At 44.1% G+C, this 25,904-nt stretch overlaps 1 protein-coding gene across 1 annotated transcript in view; it reads left to right on the top strand.

Moving 5' to 3' along the window:
- Positions 1 to 25,904, top strand: part of WDR26 (WD repeat domain 26) — a 46,470-nt gene that overhangs the window by 6,776 nt on the left and 13,790 nt on the right. Inside the window, exons 2-9 of the mRNA XM_069768421.1 lie at positions 1,204 to 1,303; positions 1,482 to 1,538; positions 19,977 to 20,051; positions 21,284 to 21,420; positions 21,904 to 22,001; positions 22,469 to 22,625; positions 23,838 to 23,976; positions 25,700 to 25,840. Of these exons, the coding sequence (XP_069624522.1) occupies positions 1,204 to 1,303; positions 1,482 to 1,538; positions 19,977 to 20,051; positions 21,284 to 21,420; positions 21,904 to 22,001; positions 22,469 to 22,625; positions 23,838 to 23,976; positions 25,700 to 25,840 (904 nt within the window). The remainder of the gene's footprint in view (positions 1 to 1,203; positions 1,304 to 1,481; positions 1,539 to 19,976; positions 20,052 to 21,283; positions 21,421 to 21,903; positions 22,002 to 22,468; positions 22,626 to 23,837; positions 23,977 to 25,699; positions 25,841 to 25,904) is intronic.

The following is a 25,904-nucleotide window of genomic DNA, read 5'->3' as shown; positions in this document are numbered from 1 at the left end:
ATTAATGATCGAAAGTTGGGTACCCCCCTCTTTTATAGCTAGGCAAAGATCGATAGTTGGGTACCCCCCCTCTTTTATAGCTAGGCAAAGATCGATAGTTGGGTACCCCCCCTCTTTTATAGCTTGGCAAAGACCACATCTCCAACCACTCAATCCAATCAGTGGTAAACAGAGGTCTCGCTGGCGGGCAATCTCCATGGTAGTGATGGATGTAGCCTGGTGCCCTACCAGTGCAGAGGTGATGAACGTCTCTGGCTGGATTGCCCATTATTGTACAAAGCTTGCATTCAGCCATGGTGCAGTAATGTGAATAAAGCCTCAATGGGAGCCGGTCCTGAAGGCAGTCCCTTTTTCAATTGTGCTCTTTTAAAGGTAAGGCCAACCCAAACAGGCATTATAAATCTAGACACACAGCCTTGTAGTGGATATACCTCCTACAAAAATTGCACCTTTTTATTGGTCTAATCGCTGCCGACTTTCTGCACAAACTGACGTTTAGTCAAATATGGTAATTAGATGTTTGGTGCACCATAGGTGTGGCCAAGAGGCTCCGTGCACCATTCCCATAGACCATGACTGGAGCAGAGGTAGAGCTTCACCCTCACTACATTTAAAATGGGGGTGTTAGTTGGAAGCTTTGTCCTAATTACCAGACTTAATGCAGCTCTATTTTTCTGGCAAAATGGTGGAAACCGTGACCGTCACTATGTAGAGATCGTTGTATTAAGGATCTGTCGCTTCATTTTACGGTTTAGAGAACAGACAAAACCAAATTAGTAATGCTGATGCCGTATCTTGCCCCGACGTAGTGCAGGCTGTTTTATGGTCACTGGTAGCAAGCGGAGATCTTTAAAATGGCAGAGGACTGAATCACACAAGCATGAGAAGTTTGGCGACCTTTCAGCTTCACGGGATGGGTGATCACTTTATGGAGGCCCCCCCACAATGCTGAGAATAATGGATCTTTTGTGGTTCGTGTGGGGTCCCTGAAGTCCACCTTCCCCCGGTAGTTGACAGGCAATGGTTGGTTTGTGGTTGCTATAAAGAGGGATCGGACTGTACGAGGTTGGTCTTAAGACGCTGTCGACACATCCAGCCGTGATAACCCTTCAGCGGGCATCTAGAGTTGAGCGGCTCTGTGCCACGTTCCCGTCTCTGGGCCTGGTAAGTTGAGCGGCTTCTGACACTGTGTCTCTCTTGCAGCCAGACGGTTGATCTCCTCATGCAAGAATCAGGATGTCGTTTAGAGCACTCGTCTGCTACCAAATTCCGCAACCATGTCATGGAAGGGGAGTGGGATAAGGTAATGATGCCACTCCATTACTCCTTTCATAGTAGGTGCTGGTCAGAGGGTGCACAGCGTCTCGTGTCAGAGCAGCTTGGTACAGATCTTGTGTTTTTTTTTTTTTTTTTTTTGGACGAATGACTTATTTTCCTCGCTCGCTGTGAGATTCTAAGATGATTTGATTTGATCTTTGCAGGCAGAGAACGATCTGAACGAGCTGAAGTCTTTAGTGCACTCTCCGCACGCCGTGCTGGTAAGAAACCTTCAGTCTCCTATCATTAGCATGCTATGTGGCCATCACACTTCTGCATGGGGAGGGGGTCATTGACTCTGCTTTTGCATAGTAAATAATTTAAAAAAACAAAACAATTTACGGTATATATTTCCAAGAATGATGCTTGCTGTCTTTCATTATATATTTTTTTTTTCCAACCTTGTAAAATTGTTTACCAACCCCCTGGGAATGGTGTAAAATATTAAGAGGCGTATTACTCGCTAATCCTCTACAACTTTCAAGACAAAAAAGTTTGTTCTTTTTCGCCATTTGTTTGTAGGGCTTCAGCGGCATTGTCTACTGGTGCAACCGCTCCAGCCAATCACCCGTTAGGGTGGCGAACCCTATGGTATGATCGGTCACTAGTGATGAGCGAATATACTCGTTGCTCGGGTTTTCCCGTTGATCTCCAAGTATTTGTTAGTTCTCGCAGATTTAGTTTTCCTCACCTCAGCTGCCTTATTTATGGCTGCTAGACAGCCTGAATACATGTGGGAATTCCCTAACAAACAGGCATTCCTCACATGTATTCAGCCTGTCTAGCAGCCGTAAGTCATGCAGCTGCGGCAACGAAAACCAAATCTCCGAGCCCTAACAAATACTCGGAGATCACCCGAGCAATGTGTATACTTGTTCATCACTGTCACGTGTCCTAGACTTGAGCATCGGGGCATTGGTGAGGTCAGGATTGCACAATTATTAGGCAATTTGTATTTTTGATCAGTTTTATTATTGCACATCTCCTGTGCTGTTCAATCCAAAAGGTTAATAAATCAGAAACTTGAATATTAAAGAAAGTAAAAGTGCGGTTTTGTCTTTCTTAGGGTGACATCTTTGTGCAATTATTAAATAAAAAAAAAAACTTAATGGAAAATGTCATTGTTTTCACCTGTTAGTGAGAATAAGAACCAAACTGCTCAAAATGTGCAAAATTTCCATAAATATCGTTGACCAATATACACCACGTTCCAAGTTAATCTGCAAATTGAATTTAAGTGAGCTCCTCTTCTCCTCCTAATCTGTGTCGGTGAGCTCCTCTTCTCCTCCTAATCTGTGTCGGTGAGCTCCTCTTCTCCTCCTAATCTGTGTCGGTGAGCTCCTCTTCTCCTCCTAATCTGTGTCGGTGAGCTCCTCTTCTCCTCCTAATCTGTGTCGGTGAGCTCCTCTTCTCCTCCTAATCTGTGTCGGTGAGCTCTTCTCCTCTGCTGAGAGCATCCATCGCCCTCGCAGGTGTGGCACATCCAGATGCAGTTTGGACACATGATTATTGCACAGGTGTGCCTTAGGCCGGCCACAATAAAAGGCCAATCCAAAATGTGACATTTAACAGTATTGGAGGTTTTGTGGGAGGGGGGACAGAAAGCCAGTCTGTATCTGGTGTGACCACGGTTTGCCTCATACAGTGCAGGACGTCTTCGCACACTTGATCAGGTTGTTGATTGTTTCTCTGCTCTTTAATGTGCAAAGTTGCTGGTGAGTACGCTGCCTTGCAAGCAGGGCTGTGGAGTCAGTCGGAGCCCATTTTGGTGGATTCGGTGTCATTGAAATTGAGGAGTCAAAGGTTTGGCTTACCGACTGCACAGCCATGTGTGCAAGAACTGGGATGTCTTCAGCTTCCAGGAATTGTGTACACATCCTTGCACCATGGGGTTGTGCGTTGTCTTGAATGGCACAACAATGGGCCTCAGGATCCCGTCAGTGTGTCTGTACATTCAAAATGGCATAAAAAAAATGCACCGGTGTTCATTGTCCATCACATACGCCTGCCCATACTATAACTCTCCGCCACCATTTACAACACTGACATCAGCAAACCGCTCACTCACACGAGGCCATACACTATCTGCCCTGCACAGTGATAACCGGGACTCATCCGTGAAGAGGACACCTCTCCAATGTGCCAGACTCCATCGAATGTGAGCGACGACAAGCTGTGGTCACATGGAGACCCTGATGAGGACGACAATCATGCTGATGAGCCTACCTGAGACTGTTTCTGAAAGTTTGTGCAGAAACTCTTTGGTTATACGAACCGATTGTTGCAGCGGGTGTCTGGTCTCAGATCTTGGAGGTACAGGTGCTGACTGGTGAGGTCCTGGGCTGCTGTGGTTACATGTGGTTTGCGGTTCTGGCCTATTGGATGTTCTGCCAAATTCTCTGAAACTTCTTTTGGCGACGACGTATGGTAGAGAAATGGACATTTGATTCAGTCACCAGCTCTGGTAGCCATTCCTGCAGTTAGCATGCCAATTGCACGCTCCCATAAAACTTGTCACATCTGTGATAAAACTGCACATTTTAAAGTGTCCTTTTATTGTGGCCGGCCTAAGGCTGGTCTGTGCAATAATCATGAGTCTAATCTGCATCTTCATCCACCTCACAGGTGAGGCATATTAAGTATCTTAGCAGAGAAATGTTCACTAACAGATTTATATACATTTGTGAACATTATTTCAGAGAAAAAAAGCCTTTTTGTACATAGAAAGTCTTAGATCTTTGAGTTTAGCTCATAGCAAATGAGAGCAAAAATGTAAAGGTGTGGGTGTTTTTTTTTTTTTTCTCCCATAATGTATGTGTTCCGAAAAGTCTGCCCAATTAAAGACAAACTACTTAAGAACGACGTTCCACCAGGGGCGGACATATCATTGGTGCAAACTGTGCAGCCGCACAGGGGCCCAAGGGGTAAGGGGGCCCATTTCAACCTCCAAAGTAGGTGCAATTTTGCACTTTTAGGCACTCTTGGGCTGCAAAGGGCCTATATATTGTTCTTGCACAGTGGCCCTTTTCTATCTGTGTCCGCCAGTGCGTTCCACGTTATTAAGCCGCCGCAGGTTTCACGCAATATGTGAAAGAAAAAGTATCTATACCGCCGAGAGACATCAAATGGTACAATGTGTTGGATAAGGTATAAAAACCTTAGATTTCACAAACTTAAGTGATCATCGTACTGTGAAGAGATTTGTGGCTGATACAGAGCACAGATGGGCTTGTGCAGATAAAGGCATAATGAGGAAGGTTTCTGCCAGACAAATTATTTTATTATTTATTTATATAGCACCATTAATTCCATGGTGCTGTACATGAGATGGGGGTTACATCAAAATAAAAATATCACTTACAGTAAACAAAACTAACAATGACAGACTGGTACAGAGGGAAGAGGACCCTGCCCCGCAGGCTTACATTCTACAGGATTATGGGGAAGGAGACAGTAGGTAGAGGGTTGCACTAGCTCCAATGGTGTTGAGGTGGCCGTGTGGTCTATACAGGCTGTAATCTTCCTTGAAGAGGTGGGTTTTTTAGGTTTCTTTTGAAGGATCCAAAAGTAGTGGATAACCGGATGTGTTGGGGCACTGAATTCCAGAGGATGGGTGATACTCGGGAGAAGTCTTGGAGACGATTGAGTGAGGAGCGAATAAGCGTGGAGGAAAGGAGAAGGTCTTGGGAGGACCGGAGATCACGTGAGGGAAGATATTGAGAGATTAGTGTGGAAATATACGGAGGAGAAAGGTTATGGATGGCTTTGTAGGTCAGTGTTAGTAGTTTAAACTGGATACGCTGGGAAATTGGGAGCCAGTGAAGGGACTTGCAAAGAGGGGAAGCAGGAGTGTAACGAGGAGAGATTAATTAGTCGGGCAACAGAGTTAAGGATGGACTGGAGGGGTGCGAGAGTGTTAGAAGGTAGGCCACAGAGGAGTATGTTGCAGTAGTCGAGGCGAGAGATGATTAGGGCATGCACAAGCATTTTGGTAGAGTGTGGGTTGAGGAAAGGACGGATTCTGGAAATATTTTTGAGCTGGAGGCGACAGGAGGTGGCGAGAGCTTGGATGTGCGGTTTGAAGGACAGGGCAGAGTCAAGGGTTACTCCGAGGCAGCGGATTTTGGAGACAGGGGAAAGTGTGATTTCATTTATTTTGATAGATAGATCAGGTAGGGAAGATATGCGTGATGGAGGAAAGATAATGAGTTCAGATTTGTCCACGTTAAGCTTGAGGAAGCGAGAGGAGAAGGATATGGCTGATAGACACTCTGGGATTCTGGAGAGCAGAGGTGACATCTGGGCCAGAGAGGAAGATCTGAGTGTCATCGGCATATAGATGATACTGGAAGCCATAGGACCTTATGAGTTGTCCCAGGCCGAGTGTATAGATTGAGAAGAGTAGGGGTCCTAGGACAGATCCTTGGGGGACTCCAACAGAGAGGGGGCGAGATGAAGAGGTAGTATGGGAGTAGGAAACGCTAAATGTGCGGTTGGCAAGGTATGAGGAGATCCAAGATAGGGCGAGGTCTTTGACACCAAAAGAAGAGAGCATCTGTAGTAGGAGGCAGTGGTCAACTGTGTCGAAGGCAGAGGACAGGTCTAGAAGGAGAAGTATAGAGAATTGTCTGTTAGCTTTGGCTGTAAGTAAGACGTTAGTAATTTTGGTCAGGGCAGTCTCAGTGGAATGGTGGGGATGGAAATTCATCAGATTACAAGAGCAGCTACTAAAATCCCATTACAAAGCAGCAAATGGGTATCGTAAGCTGCTGATGCCTCAGGAGTCCCACAAACCTCAAGGTGGAGGATCCTCCGGAGGTGGCAGTTGTACATAAACCTACTATTCGGCCACCCCTAAACAGTGCTCACAAGCAGAAACTGGGGCAGTGGGCCCAGACATACAGGAAGACTAATTCTAAACGTCTTATTTACTGATCATGTCCTGTAGCCAGATGGTTGGTGGATGGCCACAGTGTCCCAGCAAGGAGGCGGCAGTCATGTTTTGGGCTAAAACAGCTGGTAGGCCCCTTAGGGTCCCTGAAGGTGTGGAAGTGACATTATTATTATTATTATTATTTATTGTTATAGCGCCATTTGTTCCATGGCGCTTTACATGTGAGATCTGCAAAGTATATAGTTTGACCACTTTTCTTCCATGGTGCAAAAAGATCCTTGACATCCATAGCTCAACCATCTAAATGTATGACAATGCACCACCATCTCATGCTGCACAGAAGACTGGAGTCATTGGCTGCTATGGGCATAAAAACAACTTTCCGTTCCAATGGGCCACTGACCATTTGGACTATTTGGGGATTAAACTAACAGCTAACCTAGACTCCCTTTATGCGGCTAATTATCCTCCTATGCTCCGGAAACTTCGCCTTCTGCTCCAATCATGGGAGAAACTACATCTCTCTTGGTTGGGCCGAGTACGTGCGCTAAAAATGACAATCCTCCCTAAATTGCTCTATCTATTTCGCGTTCTGCCTATACCTATCCCCTCACACTTCCTTAAAACGGCCCAAAGATCTATAGACACCTTCGTATGGAGAGGAGGCATCCCGAGAGTTAACAAGGCTACTTTATACCGCCATCGCCTAAAGGGGGGGGTTTGGGAGTCCCCAACCTCTTGAAATATTACCGCGCAGCTCAATTAGGCCAACTGACTTTATACCATGCTTATAACGAACCCCCATTATGGCTATCCCTGGAAGCATTCGAAATGCAACCCAGTACTCTAGACACAGTACTATGGATCCTCCCAACTCAACGCAAACATATCTCGAACCCCATTATAAAGCATTCTCTTACAATCTGGGACGCTTTAAAATATTCCTCACAACTGATCTCACCCTTTTTACCCCTCGCTCCCATTTGGGGTAATACCCTGTTCCCCCCAGGCGTGGGATCTATCAAAAGTTTTTATAGATGGGTCGAAGCCGGCATAACCAGGGTTCACCAGCTGTTCAATATTGATGGGATAATCCCATTCGCGGCTCTACAGGAAAAGTACCACTTCCCCTCCGGAGAAATCTTTCGATACTTACAATTAAAAAACTTTGCCAACTCCTTATTAAAAAATTCTACCCCTCCTTACTCCATGACCCCTTTTGAACAAAAGTGTTGTCAAAACCCACATGCCTCGGGGATTATTTCTCTCCTCTACTCATACATTAATGCCCCTTCCCATAGGCATTGTTTGAAATATACCGTTCGTTGGGAGTCGGACATCGGATCTACCCTGACAGACTCGGAATGGTCCCAAATTTGGTCCTCATCTACTGGAGGAATGTTAAACACACTCATGTTAGAAACCAACTACAAAGTGTTAACCCGATGGTATCTGACCCCCGCTAGAGTAGCTAAAGTTGTGGATAACCACTCCCCAAATTGCTTCAGAGGTTGCAATTCAACAGGAGACATGTTCCATATATGGTGGCTTTGCCCGATTGTCAGAAGGTTCTGGATTAGGATATACCATTTGGTTTTTTCCATAGCGAACATTAACCTTAAAAAAAACCCATGGGAGGCACTACTTAACAAGCGCATCCCCAACATCCCTAATCATACCCGATCCCTTCTCATTTATATTTTTAGCAGCGAAACAAATCATTGCTTTGGCATGGAAAAAACCAAACTTAGACTTTTCCGCGGTCAAAACACGCCTCACCTGGTACATGATCAACGAGAAATTGTCGGCTATACTAATGGACAAAGTTGGAAAATTCGAGAAAATATGGCTCCCCTGGGCGGAATACACCAACCATACCCCTTTTGCCACACCGGTACTATACCCAACTAACTACATTCAGTCGGATTCAGAATAACCTACCAAACCCTTTAGACGTTATACACCTCTTTACTCGGGCTCCCCTCCCCCCACTCCCCCTTTCCCTTACTTTGGTTAGGTTGCATTATTGCATGTCAGTTAACCACATGCACTATTGTTCAGATTGTATGTAAAGACTTATCCTGATTTTTTTTTTTTTTTTTTTTTTTTTTATTATCTTGATTATCGCGTAAATGTAAACCGAAAACTTTCAATAAAAATTTATTGTTTAAAAAAAAAAAAAAAGATTAACTCGTGGTGCGGCCACCTTCCCCCCCCCCCCGACCTCCGCCTTATTGAAGACTTTTGGAGTATCTTCAGAATATCTGAGGGTTGGAGGCAGTTCACATCAATATTGCAGCTTCAAGAGTTGTGTTTTTTTGTTGTTTTTTGTTGTTTTTTTGTTCTTCTATATCCTGCAAAGAAATTCAAGCCGAAACTCTCCAAAATCTCAAGTTTAAATTGATGCAAGAACTGTGAAGGTGACCTCACAGAAGGCTCCTATGTAACTTGGCTTGTTAAGATGCTTTTGATTTTGGTAAATGTGACCTTGTAAATGCTGCAAATTTCCGCAAATGACCATTTTCAGTTCTTAACCTGTAAAATGTTTGGTAACTTTGTGCGGAATAATTTGGTGGTTTTTCTTTCAAAAAGAAAGTAAAAAAAAAAAAACAACATCCTGTTATTGGGAGTTTTGTCCAATAAAATGTGATCTATACTCAAACAGTTGAAGATTTGCACATTATACTGACTCGTCTGCATTGACCATCTGTGCAAATGCTCCCTGCAGCCTTTTTTTTTTTTTATTTTTTTTTTATTTTGCCAATACCAGTGCCCACATCCACCTTGCTGGCGTTTTGAGTGGAAGTAGAGGTCTGGGCCCGGTCCTGATGCAGCCACTGCCCATTCACCTGGTTTGTCTCTCCCGTCTCATCAGTCCATAAAACCTGTGAAAAATCTTATCAGATATTACTTTGCCCAGTCTTGACACTTCCACTTCTGTGTCTTGTCCAGTGGTGGTCGGACTCGGCCACCTCACATTGGCCGTGTCTCTTAGCACTGAACGCCAAGTGCTGCTGGCCTCCAGGTTTATATTGCTCAGAGGTCGAAAGCTTCCAGAAAAATTGATATGGTGGAAATTCTCCTGTAATAATTGTGCACATAGTGTAGGCCCCATTCATATTTCATGTATAATGTTCCTTCCTTTTTTACAGGCAGAACCCTTAAAGTTTTATTTTAATTAATAGATCTTGGAATAAGTACCACAATTTGTTGTGTGTAATGTGATCCGCTGTCTGTATGATCTTTTGCTTCCTCCCCTACCCAGGAGCTGTAGTATGATCAGACCATATTTCTATATGGTCAGACACGACCATTACACAGTACACAGCAGGGACACAAATAAGATTATCGCAGCACAGGAAAAAAAATAAAAAAATAAATAAATAAAATATATATATATATATATATATATATATATATATATATATATATATATATATATATATATATATATATATATATATATATATATATATATATATCTATCCAATTGTGGAACTTATTAATCTTCAAAAATCTATTGATTAAAATGTCAATTTAAAATGAAAAAGTTTTTGTAAGGAAGACCCCTTAAAATATTAGTCTGGTGCTGTTAACATGCAGGTAGGGGAAACTTTGTTTCTCACAAAATACAGACAAACAAAACAACGACCCAAAGTGGCTAAAAATTGTATTAAAAGCACTGATCAAAATCAATTTTGTGTGCAAAAAGTCTAAATGAAACCCTAGGCTGTACTGTAATTGTCACCATTGTGCTCCCCTTTTTAATTTTTTTTTGGGGGGACGGGGAAGGAGAGTGGCTGCAATTATTCCAGGTTGTGGTCCGGCCTTATTACTTTTATTGCAGTATGTTCAAAATTAAAGTAAAATTAAAGTAAAAGTACAGTAAAACCTGAACAAAAAAATGCAGTTTTTAATGCGATCTTTAATATCAGTTTGAAAAAAGACAGTGGATATGAAAAGTTTGCACACCCTTATAAAAGTTCCAGGTTTTTGTGTAAAAAGAAAAAAAAAAAAAAATCCTGCCAGAGAACCCTTTTTGCCAGAGAACCCTTTTTAGAACTTTTTCCACCTTCAATATCACCTATAATATGTACAAATCCATTAAGAAACAAACTGAAATCATTGAGGGGTAAAATTACAAAACTAAAATAATGTAGTTGCATAAGTGTAAGAGGGATCTGGTTGTGTTCAGAATTGCCCAATCACATTTGCCCTCATGTTACATAGTAGTCCATGCACGGCCACCTTTATTTACAGCGATTTTCTGATTAACCCCATAGAAAGTTTTGCTGTTCTAGCAAGATTTTCCTGATATTTTCTTAGTTGCATTTTACAACAAAAGCTGTAAACAGCTGACAACACAGCAAAGGGATCTCATTGTTGAAGGTATCAATCAAGAGAAGGGGACAAAAAACCTTTCCAAGGCATTAGATCTACCATGGAATACTGTGAAGATGTCATTAAGAAGTGTCTTTGATTTAGCATAACGGTGACTACCTAGAACTGGATGTTCCTCAAAAAGTTATAACTCAAGAAGAAAATTGGCCTATGAGGCTGCTAAGAGGCCAAAAGCAACAGTAAAGGAGCTGCAGGAATTTGTCAAGTCCTGGTTGTGTTCTGCTTGTGACAACACTTTCGTATTCTTCAGGTGTCCTGCCTGTTGGGGGTAGGTGGCAAGACGGAAGCTTTTTCTTACAGAGAAAAACATCCTGTTTTGCCAAAACTTACATCAAGTCTGACAAAAGCAGGTGTGAAAATGTGTTCTGTTTGGAGACCAAGGTGGAATTTTTGTGACCTAATTTCAAAAGGCATGTTTAGTGGAAAGCTAACACTGCGCATCACCAAAAGAACACCATACCCACAGTGAAGCATGGTGGAGGCAGCATTGTGCTTTAGGACAGTTTTTCAGCAGCTGTAACTGGGACTTCTAAATTATTCCAAATAACAATCAATTCTTCAACAAAACCTTCAGGCCTCTGCTAAAAGGCAGATGAGTTTTACCTTTCAGCATGACCCCAAGATGCCTTCAAATCGCCAAAACACCACCACAAAATGAATCAAATTGGCAATGTAGGGGAGACCTGAACAAGGTGCTGTACAGAGGAGGCAAAGATTACCGATATTAGGTGTGTCGGGCTGATAAACTCACTCAAATACTGAGTGCTTCCAGAAATTCACAGGGGACTTCAACAAGGCATGGGTGTGCAGATTTATGCAACCACGTTATTTTTATATATATATATTTTTTTAACAATTTATATTTCTAATGGACAGCTGAGACCAGGAGGCTGTATACATGTAGGGTAAGCGGCTTACTATAAACTGTCTGTTTAGTGATATTGGCTGTAAATGGAATCGTGAAACCTTTTGTGCTCGGAGGTCCCCGGCTGAGTGCAGCCCCGCTCGCCTTCATGGTCCACCTCACATACCTGCAGACCATATGGAGGCATCGTCTTTTCCTCTGCCTCCTACTAACCCCAAAATATCTGAAGCAGGAAAAACCTATGTGCACAAAGGTGTGAGCCGTATTACATCCACACTGGCTGCTCTGCCATACAGGCCGTGTAGCTGATGTGATTGCATTATGCAAAATCCTTGGGATCTCCTCCATGGCTGTGATTGGTGACGGTTGGATCGATGGCGATTTTTAGTTGATTTATGTAAAAATTTGTGCAAAGTGATGACTGGTGAAATATGTTGGTTTGGCTTGTGGTGAGATGCGTCGGGCGAGCTGTTACTTCGTGCTGCCCTATGGCGCAGTGTCGTGCATTGAATGTCTCCTTTGTGCGATTGGGTTGCGATTTCAGCCATAAAGCGAGCCCCACACATGAGGTCACCAAAGGGGCCGCACACAGGTGACTGTCGCTCTTCACACATCTGCATAGCGATCCCCTGCTCACTGCCAATCTCAGTAGCGGTTTGCCTGCTTATCAGGAAAGGAGCAGAGCCGAGCCTTTTTCTTTTGAATGGGATTAAGGCTACTATACTATAGAAGTGGACAGAGCTGCCAGAGGGAGAAGGAGACTGACTGTAGGAGCACAGCAAGCAGAAAATGAGGAAAATGTCACTTTTCAGTGTTTCCAGCATTGCTCTGACATTGGCTGTCTTTTTTTTTTTTTTCTGGTGTTGCAGAAGCCTGTCTGTGCTCAGACGGATGTATGAATGTAGGCTTAGATGTATTTATGCCCTTTAACGTTATGGCTTAGTACTGTGATCTGCTCTAAAAATATAATCAGTGGAGCTCCGACTTCTGGGCCACCCAGTTTATGTAGGAAACTAATGTCTCTGGCACTGGTCTAAAAGGCTATAAAATCCAGATTGTAAAAAAGGTAACATAAGCAAATAATGAGCCACCTAAAGAGTGAGGCCTCACGAGTCCTAATGCAGTCGGTCTCTGCACAGCCTGACGGCTTGTCCTGAGCAGGGGGAGATATCTGCTGCAGCAGGGAGGAGGGATAAAAGGAGCGATCAGGCTAGGCGGGTGAGGATTCAGCTGCAGGGTGGAAGGACTGCGGACCTGTAGAGCAGGCCAGGCGGCGGGTGGTGGCTGAGTTTAATCTCGCGTATATTATGCAGTCATTATGTACACCGGCCTCATCAGGTCTGGCAGATCCATGTATGCAGTTTATATGGTGAAATCTGGTGATGGATCAGATTTAACGGTCGCTGGAGCGATCCTTCAGGACTGTGCTGGTCCGTGCAGCCTGATCGCCGTCAATCATATCATAGCAATCTGCCATTTTGCTTTTTATGAGAACCTTGTAAGGGAACATTACGTTTTACAGAGGCACAACTGTTAGAATTAGGGCTGAAGAATACAATTTAAAAAAAAACAAAAAACGAACACTAATGCAATGATCTGAAAATCTACAACTTTATTATCCAAACAAAAATAGACAATTACTAGACAATACCACGCTCCGACTATTTGTTATAGGGCTAATAAGAACCTATTGTATATATGAGAATAAGCCGATATGTTTATAGAAGCACACAAGCACTTTATTTCTGGTGTAGTGTCCTGGGTTATAAAAGAAGATTTCTGGGCAGCTAGTTGTGCTTCACTATAATATGATCCGTTAGTGTCCCCGACTTATAGGTCCGGGGGGGGGGGGCTCTGTCTCTGTTTATATCAGATAAACATTATTTTAGGATCTGGATTAGAACATCAAGAATTAGATTGGCAGCATTTTAAGATGGTTCTCTTAGATCATCAAGAAGATGAACTATTAGCCATCTAGAAGCACATTTATATAGGGTTCTCTTATTAAGCCAAGAAATTTTATATTTCTGAAACATCTCTCCTTTTTCTCACCTACTTTTTCATTCTCTATCACACACCCTGCCACTATAGGGCCCTATAGGACAGGGGTGTCAAGCTGCATTCCTCAAGGGCTGCAAACAGGTCATGTTTTCAGGATTTCCTTGTACTGCACAGGTGATAATTTAATCACCTACACACGTTTGCAGCACCTTGTGCAATGCTAAGGAAATCTTGAAAACACGCATGGTTTGCGGCCCTCGAGGAATGCAGTTTGACACCCCTGCTATAGGGTGAGCAGGGAGAGCCGTCGTGGAGCGGGGGCGCCATTGCGCAGGTTATAGGGTGCCAACCTCAGCTGGTAGGTAGGTACAAAAATAGGCGAGTACAGGGGTAGGCACCTCCCCATGGTGTTTTCATCACTTTTAAGGTATGATGTGGTTTTGTCTAATAATTGTCTATTTTTGTTTTGATATTTGGATAATAAAGTTGTAGTGTTTATATTAATGGAAGAGATAACTGTAAGCTAAATGTAGGATTGGTCTCTAACTGATTTATTAATTAAAACTGCGATTCGATTTGAAAATCTATCTCCCATGTTATATTCACAACAGATCAAAAGTTGGGAAAAAAAATTTCCATTTCAAATGAAAATATTAGCCCCTTCTCCCTTCCCGATATGCGCCGTACATGTACTGCTCTGCGGTACGATCGTGCGGCCTGGTGCGGGTGTCGGCTCTATAAAACGGTCCCACTTGTTAATCCCTTCAGTGAGCACCATAAAAAAAAAATATATACGGTAATTGAGGCAATAAAAAAAAATGCTTTATCATACCGCCAAACAAAAAGTGCAATAAAACGCGATCAAAAAGACAAATGTAAATAAAAATGGTACGTCTGAAAATATCTCATCCCGCAAAAAAAACAAGCAGTCGTACAACTCAATCAGCAGAGAAATAAAAAGGTTAACTCTCAGAATAAAGCGATCCAATTTTTTTTTTCTATAAAAGCCCTGTGTAAAGGTGACAAAACGTTTAAAAAAAAAAAAGAAAGATATAAATTGCGTATCTCTGTAATCGTACTGACCCGAAGAATAAAACTGCCTTGCCAATTTTGCCACACACGGAATGGAATAAACCCCGGGGGGGGGGGGGGGGGGGGGGGAGAATGGGGTAATAAATCCTGTATTGCCGGTTTTTGTTCATTCTGCCTACCAAAAAATCAGAATAGAAAGTGTTCAAAAATATCATGTGCCCGAAAACGGTACCAATAAAAACGTCGGCTCGTCCCACAAAAAAAAACAAGCCCTCACATGACTGTCAGCCAAGATATGGAAAAATTATAGCTGTCAAAACGTGGTGATGCAAAAACTAGTTAGCGCAATAAAAAGCATTTTTTTAAGTGTGTGACAGAAGCCAAACATAAAAATCCAATATATGGTAAATCTATCGCTGTAATCTCACTGACCCAAAAAATAGTCGCCTAATCACTTATACCGCACAAGGAATGGCGTAGAAAATAAATATAACCAATTCTTCACCTGCTGGTTATTTTTTATTTATATTTTTACATTCTGCTTCCCAAAGATCGCAGTAAAGCTTTCCGCACATTTATCCTGCGCTCTGCACTGAGCACTTACACCGGGGTTTCCGTGTAAATCTCTGAAATACGTGATTAAGACGGAACCTCTGGCAGAAGATTCCCTATAATGAAGCAGATGGAGGCACTGTGGACTCCGTCTGATCTGTGATCCGGCGGTGTACGTCTGTTTAGGATTGCATAAAAGTGTTGTCTGCCTCAGTTTTGTGCACTTCTGAAAACAAGGACACCACTGAACAGAGGCCAGACTGAGTCCAGAGTAACTCTGCTGCCTCATTATAGTGAATGGATCTCTCGGGTTCTCATCTGAATCATGTCACTCAGAGATTTAGATGGAAACCCCAAAGTAGGTGCTCAGTGTAGAGCGCCGGATAACTGTGATCCCAACCGTTATGTAAAATTTGCCCAATAAAAGCTTCAACTCAATCCACAAAAAAGCAAGTCCTCACTCAGATCTGTCATCTGTTAACGGATATATAGGGGGATTCCACGTTACTGGTAGCACAAAGGCTCTAGAAGAGTAAAATGGCTCCTCACCCTCCAAAAGAAATTCAGCAAATGCTCCGCTCCCAAATCCAAATGCCTCCTCCCTTCTGAGCCACATATGGGGTATTTCTACATTCAGCAGAAACTGTTGGACAAATTCTGGTGCCATTTTTACCATTTTCCCAGTATGAGGCTAACACAGTTTTTAGTGGTAAAAGTGTAAATCCTTTTTGTCTTCACTGCTCAATGGCAAAAAAGTCTGTGACACCCGTGGTGTCAATATAATCACTGCACCCCTAGATGAATTCATTGAGGTGTAGTTTGTAAAATGAACAAAAAAGAGAAAAGTCTAAAAGAAGAAAAATTTGTGAAAGTAAATGTCTTTATTTTTTTTTCCTTCCACATTCCAAAAATTCCTGTGAAGCACCTGAAGGGTTAATAAACTTCATGAATGTGGTTTTTGAGGACTTTGAGGGGTGCAGTTTTTAGAATGGTGTCACTTTGGGGTATTTTCCCTAAAGTGAGCTGGTCCATAAATAAAGATGTTGCTAATTTTGTTGTAAAAATAAGAAATCGCTGGTCAAATTTTAACCCTTACAACTTCCTAACAAAAACCAAATTGTTTCAAAAAAATTGTCCTGATGTAAAGTAGACATGTGGGAAATTTTTATTAAATACTTTGTGCTATGATCTGATTTAAGGGCATAAAAATTGAGTGAGGCTACTTTCACACTAGCGTTGGAATCTCCCCGTCGCAATGCGTCAGGCAGAGATTCCGACGCTCGGCGTTTGACGCACTGCACAACGGGTGCAGCGGATGCATTTCTCCGGCGCATCCGCTGCCCCATTGTAAGGTGCGGGGAGGTGGGGGTGGTTACTTGTAACGTTTTTTGCTCCCGGCGGTCTGCCACAACACGGCGCAACCGTCGCACGACGGTTGCGACGTGTGGCAAAGCGTCGCAATGCGTCGCTAATGTTAATCTATGGGGCAAAAACGCATCCTGCAAACAACTTTGCAGGATGCGTTTTTTGCCATAAACGACGCATTGCGACGTCTGGCAAAAAACACCAGTGTGAAAGTAGCCTTAAAGTGCAAAATTTGAAAAATTTTAGCCAATTTTCTGTTTTTTTTTTTTTCATTTTACAATGTCACGAGAGAGCGATCTCCGGATCCGTTGAAGCGTTACAGAGTTATAACCTCATAAAGGGACAGTGGTCAGAATTGTAAAAATTGTCCTCCTCAGGAAGGTGAAAACAGGCTTTGGGGCAAAGGGAATCCATCAGCAGTTTATGTAATCTGACGGCAGCATGATGTAGGGGGAGACACTTGCTAGGCTGCTTTGTCATTTTGGCACAATCTTTTGTTTTCTCTGCTGCAGATGTAGTGGAGCTCAGAATACTGAGTAGTGTATAATACCGCGCACACCACTGGCAGCTTTCTCTGTATACTGTATAACCAGTGGTAGGAGCAGGGTTACACCGTGCATTTGACTGAGGCACGATACAACTAATCCTATAGTGATAATCTCCTGCTGATAAAACTTATTTTATTGAAACTGCAAAACCCAGCCCAGTAATCGATACATACAAAATGCTGCTGACCAATTCCCATTAACTTATTTAGGAATTGATGGCAGCAACTTGTGGAGTTGTGCCCAGGATGTATCCACCAGTGAGGAGACCATTTCTAGAGTTTTGGGAGAGGAACGCTATCTCCCTTCTTGTCTGTCAGATCCTCTCTCTTCTCAGCAGTTCTGGGTCTTTGCTGGATTCTTCATTACATAATGCACCAAATGCTTTCTATAAGTGAAAGGTCCGGACTGCCGACGGGCCAGTTCATCCCCCTGAACTATTCTGCGCAGCCGCACTGCTGTGATGGAGGCAGTATGTGGTTTACCATTGTCCCGCTGACATATACAGAACCTTCCCTGAAGTAGATTTCTGGATGGAGCAGATGTTCTTCTATCACCTCCCATATAGTGCTCAGCAGTGATGACGCTCCTGCCATAGGCACTGATGACCCCCAACCATCAGAGATGCAGAACTGATAACAAACTGGATGGTCCCTTTCCTCGATAACAAGCTGGATGGTCCCTCTCCTCGTGAGTTCACAGGACATGGTGTCTATGGTCGCCATAAAGAATTTCACATTTTGATTCCGCTGACCACCGAACATTTTTCCATTTTTACCTCCGTCCATTATACATGAGATTTGGCCCAGAGAACGCGTCAGCATTTCTGGATTGTTCTTTTGTTTTTGGCTGCTTTTTTGATGAAGTGTCACTTGCATTTGTGTATTGCACAGAAAACTGATTGGACAATGATTTCTGGAAGTTTTCCCTGAGTCCATGCAGTGATTTTATAGGTCTGTTTCTAATGCAGTGCAATGAGGGCCCAGAGATCAGGAGCATCCAGTATTGACTGTCAGCCTTGTGCACATGTATTCAGAACCTATGAATCTCTTGATATTCTGTTCTGTAGATTGAGGATATTCCGTCTTTTTAATTTTACATTAAAAAATTTTTATTTTTGAAATTGTTCCATAATTTTTAGACACATTTATTCAGATTGGAGACCCCTGACCATGTTTGGTTCTGGGAGACTCTGCTTTTCTAAAATTGTGGGTAAACCACTTTGTTTCCAACATGTGATGCTCGTTCAAGCTCACCTGTGGCAAGTAACAGGTGTGGGCAATATGAAAATCACACTTGAAACCAGATAAAAAGGGGAGAAGTTGAGTCAAGCTTTTCTTTGTGTCTCACACGAAGCATGGAGAAGAGAAAGAGGAGAAATCTGAGGACTTGAGAACCAAAATTGTCGAAAAAGTCCAACAATCTCGAAGTTCCAAGTCTGTCTCCAGAGATCTTGATGATCTTTTCTCCACGGTATGCAACATAATCAAGAAGTTTACAACCCATGGCACTGTAGATAATTTCCCTGGACGGCGGAGAAAAAGTGAGGTTGCAACAGAGGATAGTCTGGATGGTGGATGACCGACCGGCCCCAATCCAGGTCCAAAGAAAATCAAGCTGTCCTGCAGGCTCAGGAGGCGTCAGCGCAAACTATCCGTCCACATGTGCATGGCATGAACCGCTGGCAGAAGACTCGGGAGACCCCACTGCTGCCATATAGATCTAAAATGAAAGGGGGGGTCTCTTACCGTGTGGAAATTCCTGGGGATCTGATGGCTCTAAGGGTCACTTTTAGATTTGGACTTGCAATCATTTTTAATTTATTTTATTTTTGTATGTTTTGCTTTTGTGCCTTCCAAAAATATATACGGTAGCTATGGGGGGAGGGGGGGAAGTATAATGTCCTGTTTTGCTTTATCTGCATCTGGCTGCAGAAGGGTTAATTACAGCTTTGTTTGCCGGATCAGCTGACTGCCATCTTGGCTTTGACTTCCAGCCTTGTGTTTTTTTTTTTTTTTTTCTTTTCTTGATAATTTCTTGATCCTGCCCCTGCAAAGTGGGGGATGGGAGTCAGTCGCAGGAAGTGAGGTAGCAGATGTTTGTCAACTGTGCTGTTTAAAGGGCCAGCGTCTCCTGTAACCATAACAGAGCGGTCGTCGCTGGGCGTCTGTGCATGTTCCACTTCTCCAGGATGCTGGAGGGTTTACTCTGGTTTTGGCTCTGCTGTTGGCTTTTTTTTTTTTTTTTTTTTTTTTACTCTGCAGCAGAAGTCACTTTCCAGGCAGATGCCCCCCCCCACCCTCCTGATCTCTGTAATCTGAGAGTATAACTAATGCTGGTGAACCATGCTTACCTTCTGAGGATTTGCTGAAGTGCAGTTGACATAATTTTATTTATTTTTTCTTGCTCCGCCAGCGACCATCACACGCTCCCTGCCGTGTATGCGCATTGTGCGTGCATGTCTGGCTTTATAAATGCACAAGCAGATGCATGATGAATACCGCTGCTCACCACCGCTGTGCGACACGTGATGATCGCCGATGATTCTCGGCAGCGCCAGACTGATTCTGGTGGGAGATATGGATCATGCCTCACCTTTATGGCCTGAGATTTGCCTGTCTGCTCTTTTCTGTCCTTTTCCAATTCTGAAGGCATGTACGCTCAGCTGAACCGAGCATGCATGTCCGTGGGAGTAATGGCTGTAAAGGGGTCTCGCTCTCGAACATCCATGCGCTCCACTGTGCTTGTGCTCTGGGGAGAGGGGAGTAAACTGCTGTGGCCTCTTGCCTGAGAAAAAAAGGATCGGAGATGTTGTAATACGGCTGCCCAATCCTCGTATGCTCAGACTTCTGCTGTTGGAGCGTCCTCATAGATGGCCTGCAACATCTGCTTTAGTCCAGTGCCTGTACATGGCCCCCGGACCACTGCACTAACATTATTGTGAGGGCTAGAAGGCATTTTTTTCCCCCCCTCTGCTGATGATTCTTCTTTGTGTTCTTGGCAGCCGTGTCGCCCATCCGCTGGAGGTTCAGGGAGCGAGCACTCCTCCTCGTCCTGCCCCACGTCCGATGTCATACGGGTGAGTGTACTATATAGGAAGTGGCATAAGTTTGGTTATACAGAAGCTCACCCAGCACCGCACCGCACTCCAGAGCCTGACAATTTGCTAATACATGGTATAGGGGATCACTTCTAGATAATTGCAACTCCACAGATCCGGAGTGTGCACGTCCCCTTCATTCGTTCTCTACGGGACTGTCTGGGATGGCCGAGTGCTGCCTTGTTGAGCAGTAGCGCGTATGCTTCACCTCCCTTCTATCTATTCACCATGGGAGCACCGGGTATGGCTGAGTACTGCCCTGCTGAGCAGTAGCGCGTATGCTTCACCTCCCCTCTATTCACCACGGGACCACCGGGTATGGCCAAGTGCTGCCCTGTTGAGCAGTAGGGCTTATGCTTCACCTCCCCTCTATTCACCACGGGACCACCAGGTATGGCTGACTGCTGCCCTGCTGAGCAGTAGCGCGTATGCTTCACCTCCCCTCTATTCACCACGGGACCACCAGGTATGGCTGACTGCTGCCCTGCTGAGCAGTAGCGCGTATGCTTCACCTCCCCTCTATTCACCACGGGGCCACCAGGTATGGCTGACTGCTGCCCTGCTGAGCAGTAGCGCGTATGCTTCACCTCCCCTTTATTCACCATAGGATCAACGGGTATGGCTGAGTAATGCCCTGTTGAGCAGTAGCGCGTATGCTTCACCTCCCCTCTATTCACCATGGAACTGCCTGGATGGCCGAGCGCTCTTAGGAATTAGAGGGGTTCAGTGGACAGGGCTCCTGTAGATCGATAGGGGGGGTAACTTGTAAGCTTAATACAAACAGGCTGCCGTTCTGGAACATAAGAGCTGAATACAGACTGTACTACCAGGGGGGCAACAGGCAGCAGAGAAATAACTTGTGGTGACCGAGCAGCAGTAAAAGTGACATGGCCCCATAGATTATATTGTCTATGATCTGAAATTCTCAGGTGTAAGAATATGAGCTGGGAACGGTTTGGTTACAACACATGAAGTAGCTGAGTATGAGCACAGAGTCTGCGGCCCACCCCAAGCCCCCGCATATTGCTACCTGGGCACACAAGTGTCGCCTGACAGGGGCAGTCATTTCCGCCATGACCAGTTTGCACACACTTTACCCCCCCAATAGTTCTGTTGATCGCACCCTTCTCTTAAGGTAAATCTGTCATGCAAAGAGGGGTCTTCTGCTTTTGGGTCACTGAGGTTTATTCCTTTTTATTCTCTTCTTTTAGAGGATGAAGTTTTTGCTTCTCCAGCAGAAGTACCTGGAATACTTGGAAGATGGCAAGGTCCTAGAAGCCCTGCAGGTCCTGCGCTGCGAGCTGACGCCACTGAAATACAACACCGAGAGAATTCATGTCCTCAGTGGGTAAGAGGCCCGCTCCGCTGTGTCCCTCCAGCACTAATGCAATGCAAGATAATTTTTTTTTCCATCTTATCAATTCTATAATGTGGGGTAAAGCATGCTGACCTTGTGAGCGGATACCCAGGCCTCGTCTTGTAGAGTACAGCAAGCTCCCCGATGTTTTCTTGGCCATTTTTGCAATCCCTGTCCTGGTGCAGGGGACCCTCCGTGTCCTGCAGAGCTGGCCATGTATGTACTCGCCCCTTGAAATACCACACCACCCCACGCTCCCACTGATCACCTGATTAAAGGGGCGGCGCTGTGCAGTAAGTGACCCAGCTCCATACACCATGTGGTGGCTGAGAGTGGTACTGCAGCTCACTCGTACAAGAAGGGGGAATGTAAAACTTCTGAGATTGAACATCGGTCCTCCCTGCTGATCAACCAAGAGAGGATGTCTAACTTTTCGTAATACACTGAAGTAACGCGCTTATCTCTGTATCCCAGGTATTTAATGTGTAGTCACGCAGAAGACCTGCGAGCAAAGGCAGAATGGGAAGGAAAAGGGACAGTATCGCGCTCTAAGCTGCTTGATAAGCTCCAGAGTGAGTATTCACATCCGGGGTCACATCGTTGTCCATTATTGGGTGGTGAGTGCTACGGCCCCACTCCAGCCCGTGTGTAGTCAGACTGGTGTATGTAACGCAGGGACTTAAGTGGATTTCTTGAATGTCATCTGGTCAGAAAGCAGCAATGTACGGTGGGGGGCTGGTGCTGAAAAGGACCTCAGGAGGTGCGGTGGACTCTATGGATCAATTCCCTGGGCTGCTTCTGTAGGAATGAGGCTACTTAAAGGGACGGACATCCGCCCCACTGTATTGCACTATTTTTTGGGCAATGGCTAATCTGCTCAGCCCTGGAAGATTCAGTGAGGTTTTTTCCAGCACCACTGCCGCTACTGTACAGGTGTCTCTGCCTAATTTTCTGCGACTGCTCACCTGAAATTTACGTAAGTCTTTGTCAGTGTCATTGAAGTGTTCACGGCGATCTGCCCTTTTTCCCTCCTCTCCAGCATACCTTCCACCATCTGTCATGTTACCACCCAGACGTTTGCAAACTCTACTACGTCAAGCTGTCGAGCTACAGCGAGATCGGTGCCTCTACCACAATACGAAACTTGACAATAATCTGGACTCTGTATCCCTGCTCATCGATCACGTCTGCAGCAGGTAGGTAAAGTGTTACTAAAGGGGGTCTCGCCTGAGTCTAAGAGGTTAAACCATAGTATGGTTAAACTGTACGACCCGCACATCTGTGGAGAGAACTCTGGTCCTGTGAATCGACTCTCGTATATGGAGAACAGTAAGCGGCCACCTCTATTATTCTTAATGCGGTCTTTGGTGTTGGACTAATCAGATGTCGCTGAAATATTTTTTCTTTTCCCTTTAACCTTTAGCACATGTGGACCCCAGCCCAGTTTAGCACATGTGTGGAGGCTTCCCTAGCTGTTTTATAGATGCCTTTGGTCTCTTATCAGCAGCTGATTGCTGGTGTTAACCATTTAACATGCTGCTGTCAATCTGTCTCCCACCCACCCGCAAGGTGATTGCGGGAGCCCTTGTGGTTACCTCTGTGAGACCCCTGTAAAGCCCAGCATGTGATTTACAGAATATACATTATTGCACCATTTAGAGCCAGCAGTCTGATGATTGCTGGTACAAGTTTCCTGGTTATGTAAAATAGAGTTTGTTTTTACTTTTGTCAAGTCACATCCATCTCCCCTATTTAAAATAAGGAAACAATAAAAGAAAAAGAAATCTGCATCCATAAAAGCCCAGTGCCATCAAATTATACAATGAATCTGTATGGTAAACGCCAGACCCCCCCCCCTCCCCCAAAAAAAGCACCAAATCAGTAAATCGATGAAAATGTCATATGTACCTCAAAATGGTATCAATGAAAACAGCTGACCACACAATGGGGTCTTGGAAAATAAAATAAAAACAAATTGGTCTCATTTTGCAAATTGTTGAATTACATTTTCACCACTTTAAAATAAATCTTAAGTTTTCTGACCACAGTCATACTAATGCAGAGAATTATCAGGTCGTTTTTTTTTTTTTCCCCAACATTTTATCCCACTTGGAATTTATTTTTTTTTTTTTCAGTACATTACGTGTTAAAATGAACGATGTCATTCCAAAACTATAACTTATCATGGGGAAAAAAAAAAGTCCTCATAAAATGACATAAAAAAAAAAATTCTGATTGTTGAAAGAGGAGGCAGAAAAAAAAACAAAAGTGCAAAAAGTGTTTATGTAAAGCGGGCGCCTATAAATTCTGGTTAGGAATATTCTGCACTTGACGTTTACGTCGTAGTCATTCTTGAGCTCTAAAGATTTATTTTTTATGCTGCTCTCATTCATTCCTTCTGATTTCAGGAAACAGTTTCCATGTTTCACACAGCAAGTCCTCACGGAGCACTGCAACGAAGTTTGGTTCTGCAAGTTCTCCAACGACGGCACAAAACTAGCGACAGGATCAAAAGACACAACTGTTATAATATGGCAGGTCGATCCAGTAAGTGTGGAAAATGCTCATTACGACACATTGGAAATGAAAATGGTGGAACATTCCCCCGGGGTATATCCGCTGCTGCCAAAGAATGACCGCTGTACTATTTAGCCCTGCAGATATCATGGCAGAAGTGATGTGCAAAATCTGGTCTGAAGCTGAATCCAGGGCAGGAAGATTTCTACTGCAGATTATTGTGGAAGGCGGTTTATGGGCAATTTTTGTTGGAAGGAATGCCTGCCAAAATCTGAATGGAAAAATAATCCTTAAACTTTCCAAGTTCAGATGCTCTGGACTTGTGCGGATTCAGCAGCACAAAACCACAGCCTCATATTTTTTTTTATTTTCCAGTGACCGTTCATACTGCCTAAATTTTAGGAAATAATAGCGTCATGTTACTTAATGACATGAAATCCACTTTGGGCGTCCAGACATGGGTGAGCCATATTAAATGGGACGAAGCCTCAGGTCATCGAGGGATTTGCACCCTACAGATTATATGGCAAAAATGTGGCATAAAATGCCCTTAGGATACAATAGGCTTGGGTGAGATGTTCCCCTTCTTTTTAATGTGTAAGGGTGAATCCGCATTAGAATCCTCTTGTAAGTCGCCAATGATTTGCGGTGGAGTTTATGGCGGGTTTCTCCAGGCATACATGAGCTAAAACCAAACCTGAATGCAATATATCTGACAGTCTGATTTTGGCCCGGAACTGAAATGTAAGGCTGAAAGTATCTGAAGTTATGGAGTGCCAGAGAATGACCGACCTGATCGGAGAGTTTGGAAATTAAAACCAAAATTGTTTTAATTCATGTCTGCAGCTCTCATGTTCCCCTGGCCGCGGGGCACGAGCCCATTGTATTTTTGATTATTAGGACTGCACAGCACAGCACAGCAGCGTTAGGACCTGTCTGGCTTCACCCGGCTGCAGAGACTAAACCAGTTCTTGTCGTCAGCTTGTTGTTTTGTGAGGTGCTCTGGTTAATTACAGCCTCATGAAGGAGGTCAGCGTTCCTTCCCATAAGACCCATAACAAGACAGGAATGTTAATTGTGCACAGGAATCTTATAGGAGTGAGATGGCGTTATAGGAGGGGCCCAGAATAAAGCTCTGTCCCAGCTGCCGCCATGACTCAGCCTACGTAATCGCATCCGCCCATAACCGGGTGTTCTCAGCCTCTCCTGCACATGATGACTTGTCATTTAGTCACTCGGTGAATGTGTGATCCTTTCTATAATGCCTTGGTTTAGTCTGTTGTAAAGTAGTGACATTTTTTTTATTAAAAAGCCCCTTAATCCCTTAATAAGGCTCCGCTGGCGACCACGTTTTGAGATACAGGGGGTGACGGGGTGTATAGTTTCCTTTAACCACCTAGATGCCACGTTCACTATTGACCACAGCATCTAAGGTGGTTTACTGGCAGAGATCGGAACAATCGCTTGGCCATTCCTGCGGGATGTGGGCTGTATGCGTCACAACCTGTGCCCGTGCCATGGACCATACTGGTATCTATTTTCTGTTAATCTGGTGTATTCATAAACTTTTTGGAAAGTTCCAAATTTAACAAATCCATAACCCACCATTGTGTTCACCAGTATAGAGAGCAGCAGGCAGAGGGCACTGAAAGTGTGAAAAAGTCTTATTTGTTCCAGTTGTCAAAACTGCAAGCAGTGAGCTGCCCCTCTAATGCTAAGAGGCCATTAAACGTTTCTGGTCTTTCATCCTCAGGACACGCACCAGCTAAAACTACTTAAAACCTTAGAAGGCCACGCGTACGGGGTGTCCTACCTAGCCTGGAGCCCGGACGACAACTATCTTGTGGCCTGTGGTCCAGACGACTGCTCTGAGCTCTGGCTGTGGAATGTGCAGGTGAGATCCCATCACTGCGGTAGGTAAGAAACCAAGGCCTGAGCCTCTACCGATCCTCAGATGT

The sequence above is a fragment of the Ranitomeya imitator genome, chromosome 5 (genome assembly GCF_032444005.1).
Source record: "Ranitomeya imitator isolate aRanImi1 chromosome 5, aRanImi1.pri, whole genome shotgun sequence".
NCBI classification, from domain to species: Eukaryota; Metazoa; Chordata; class Amphibia; order Anura; family Dendrobatidae; genus Ranitomeya; species Ranitomeya imitator.
This window is presented reverse-complemented; position numbering and strand designations above follow the sequence as displayed.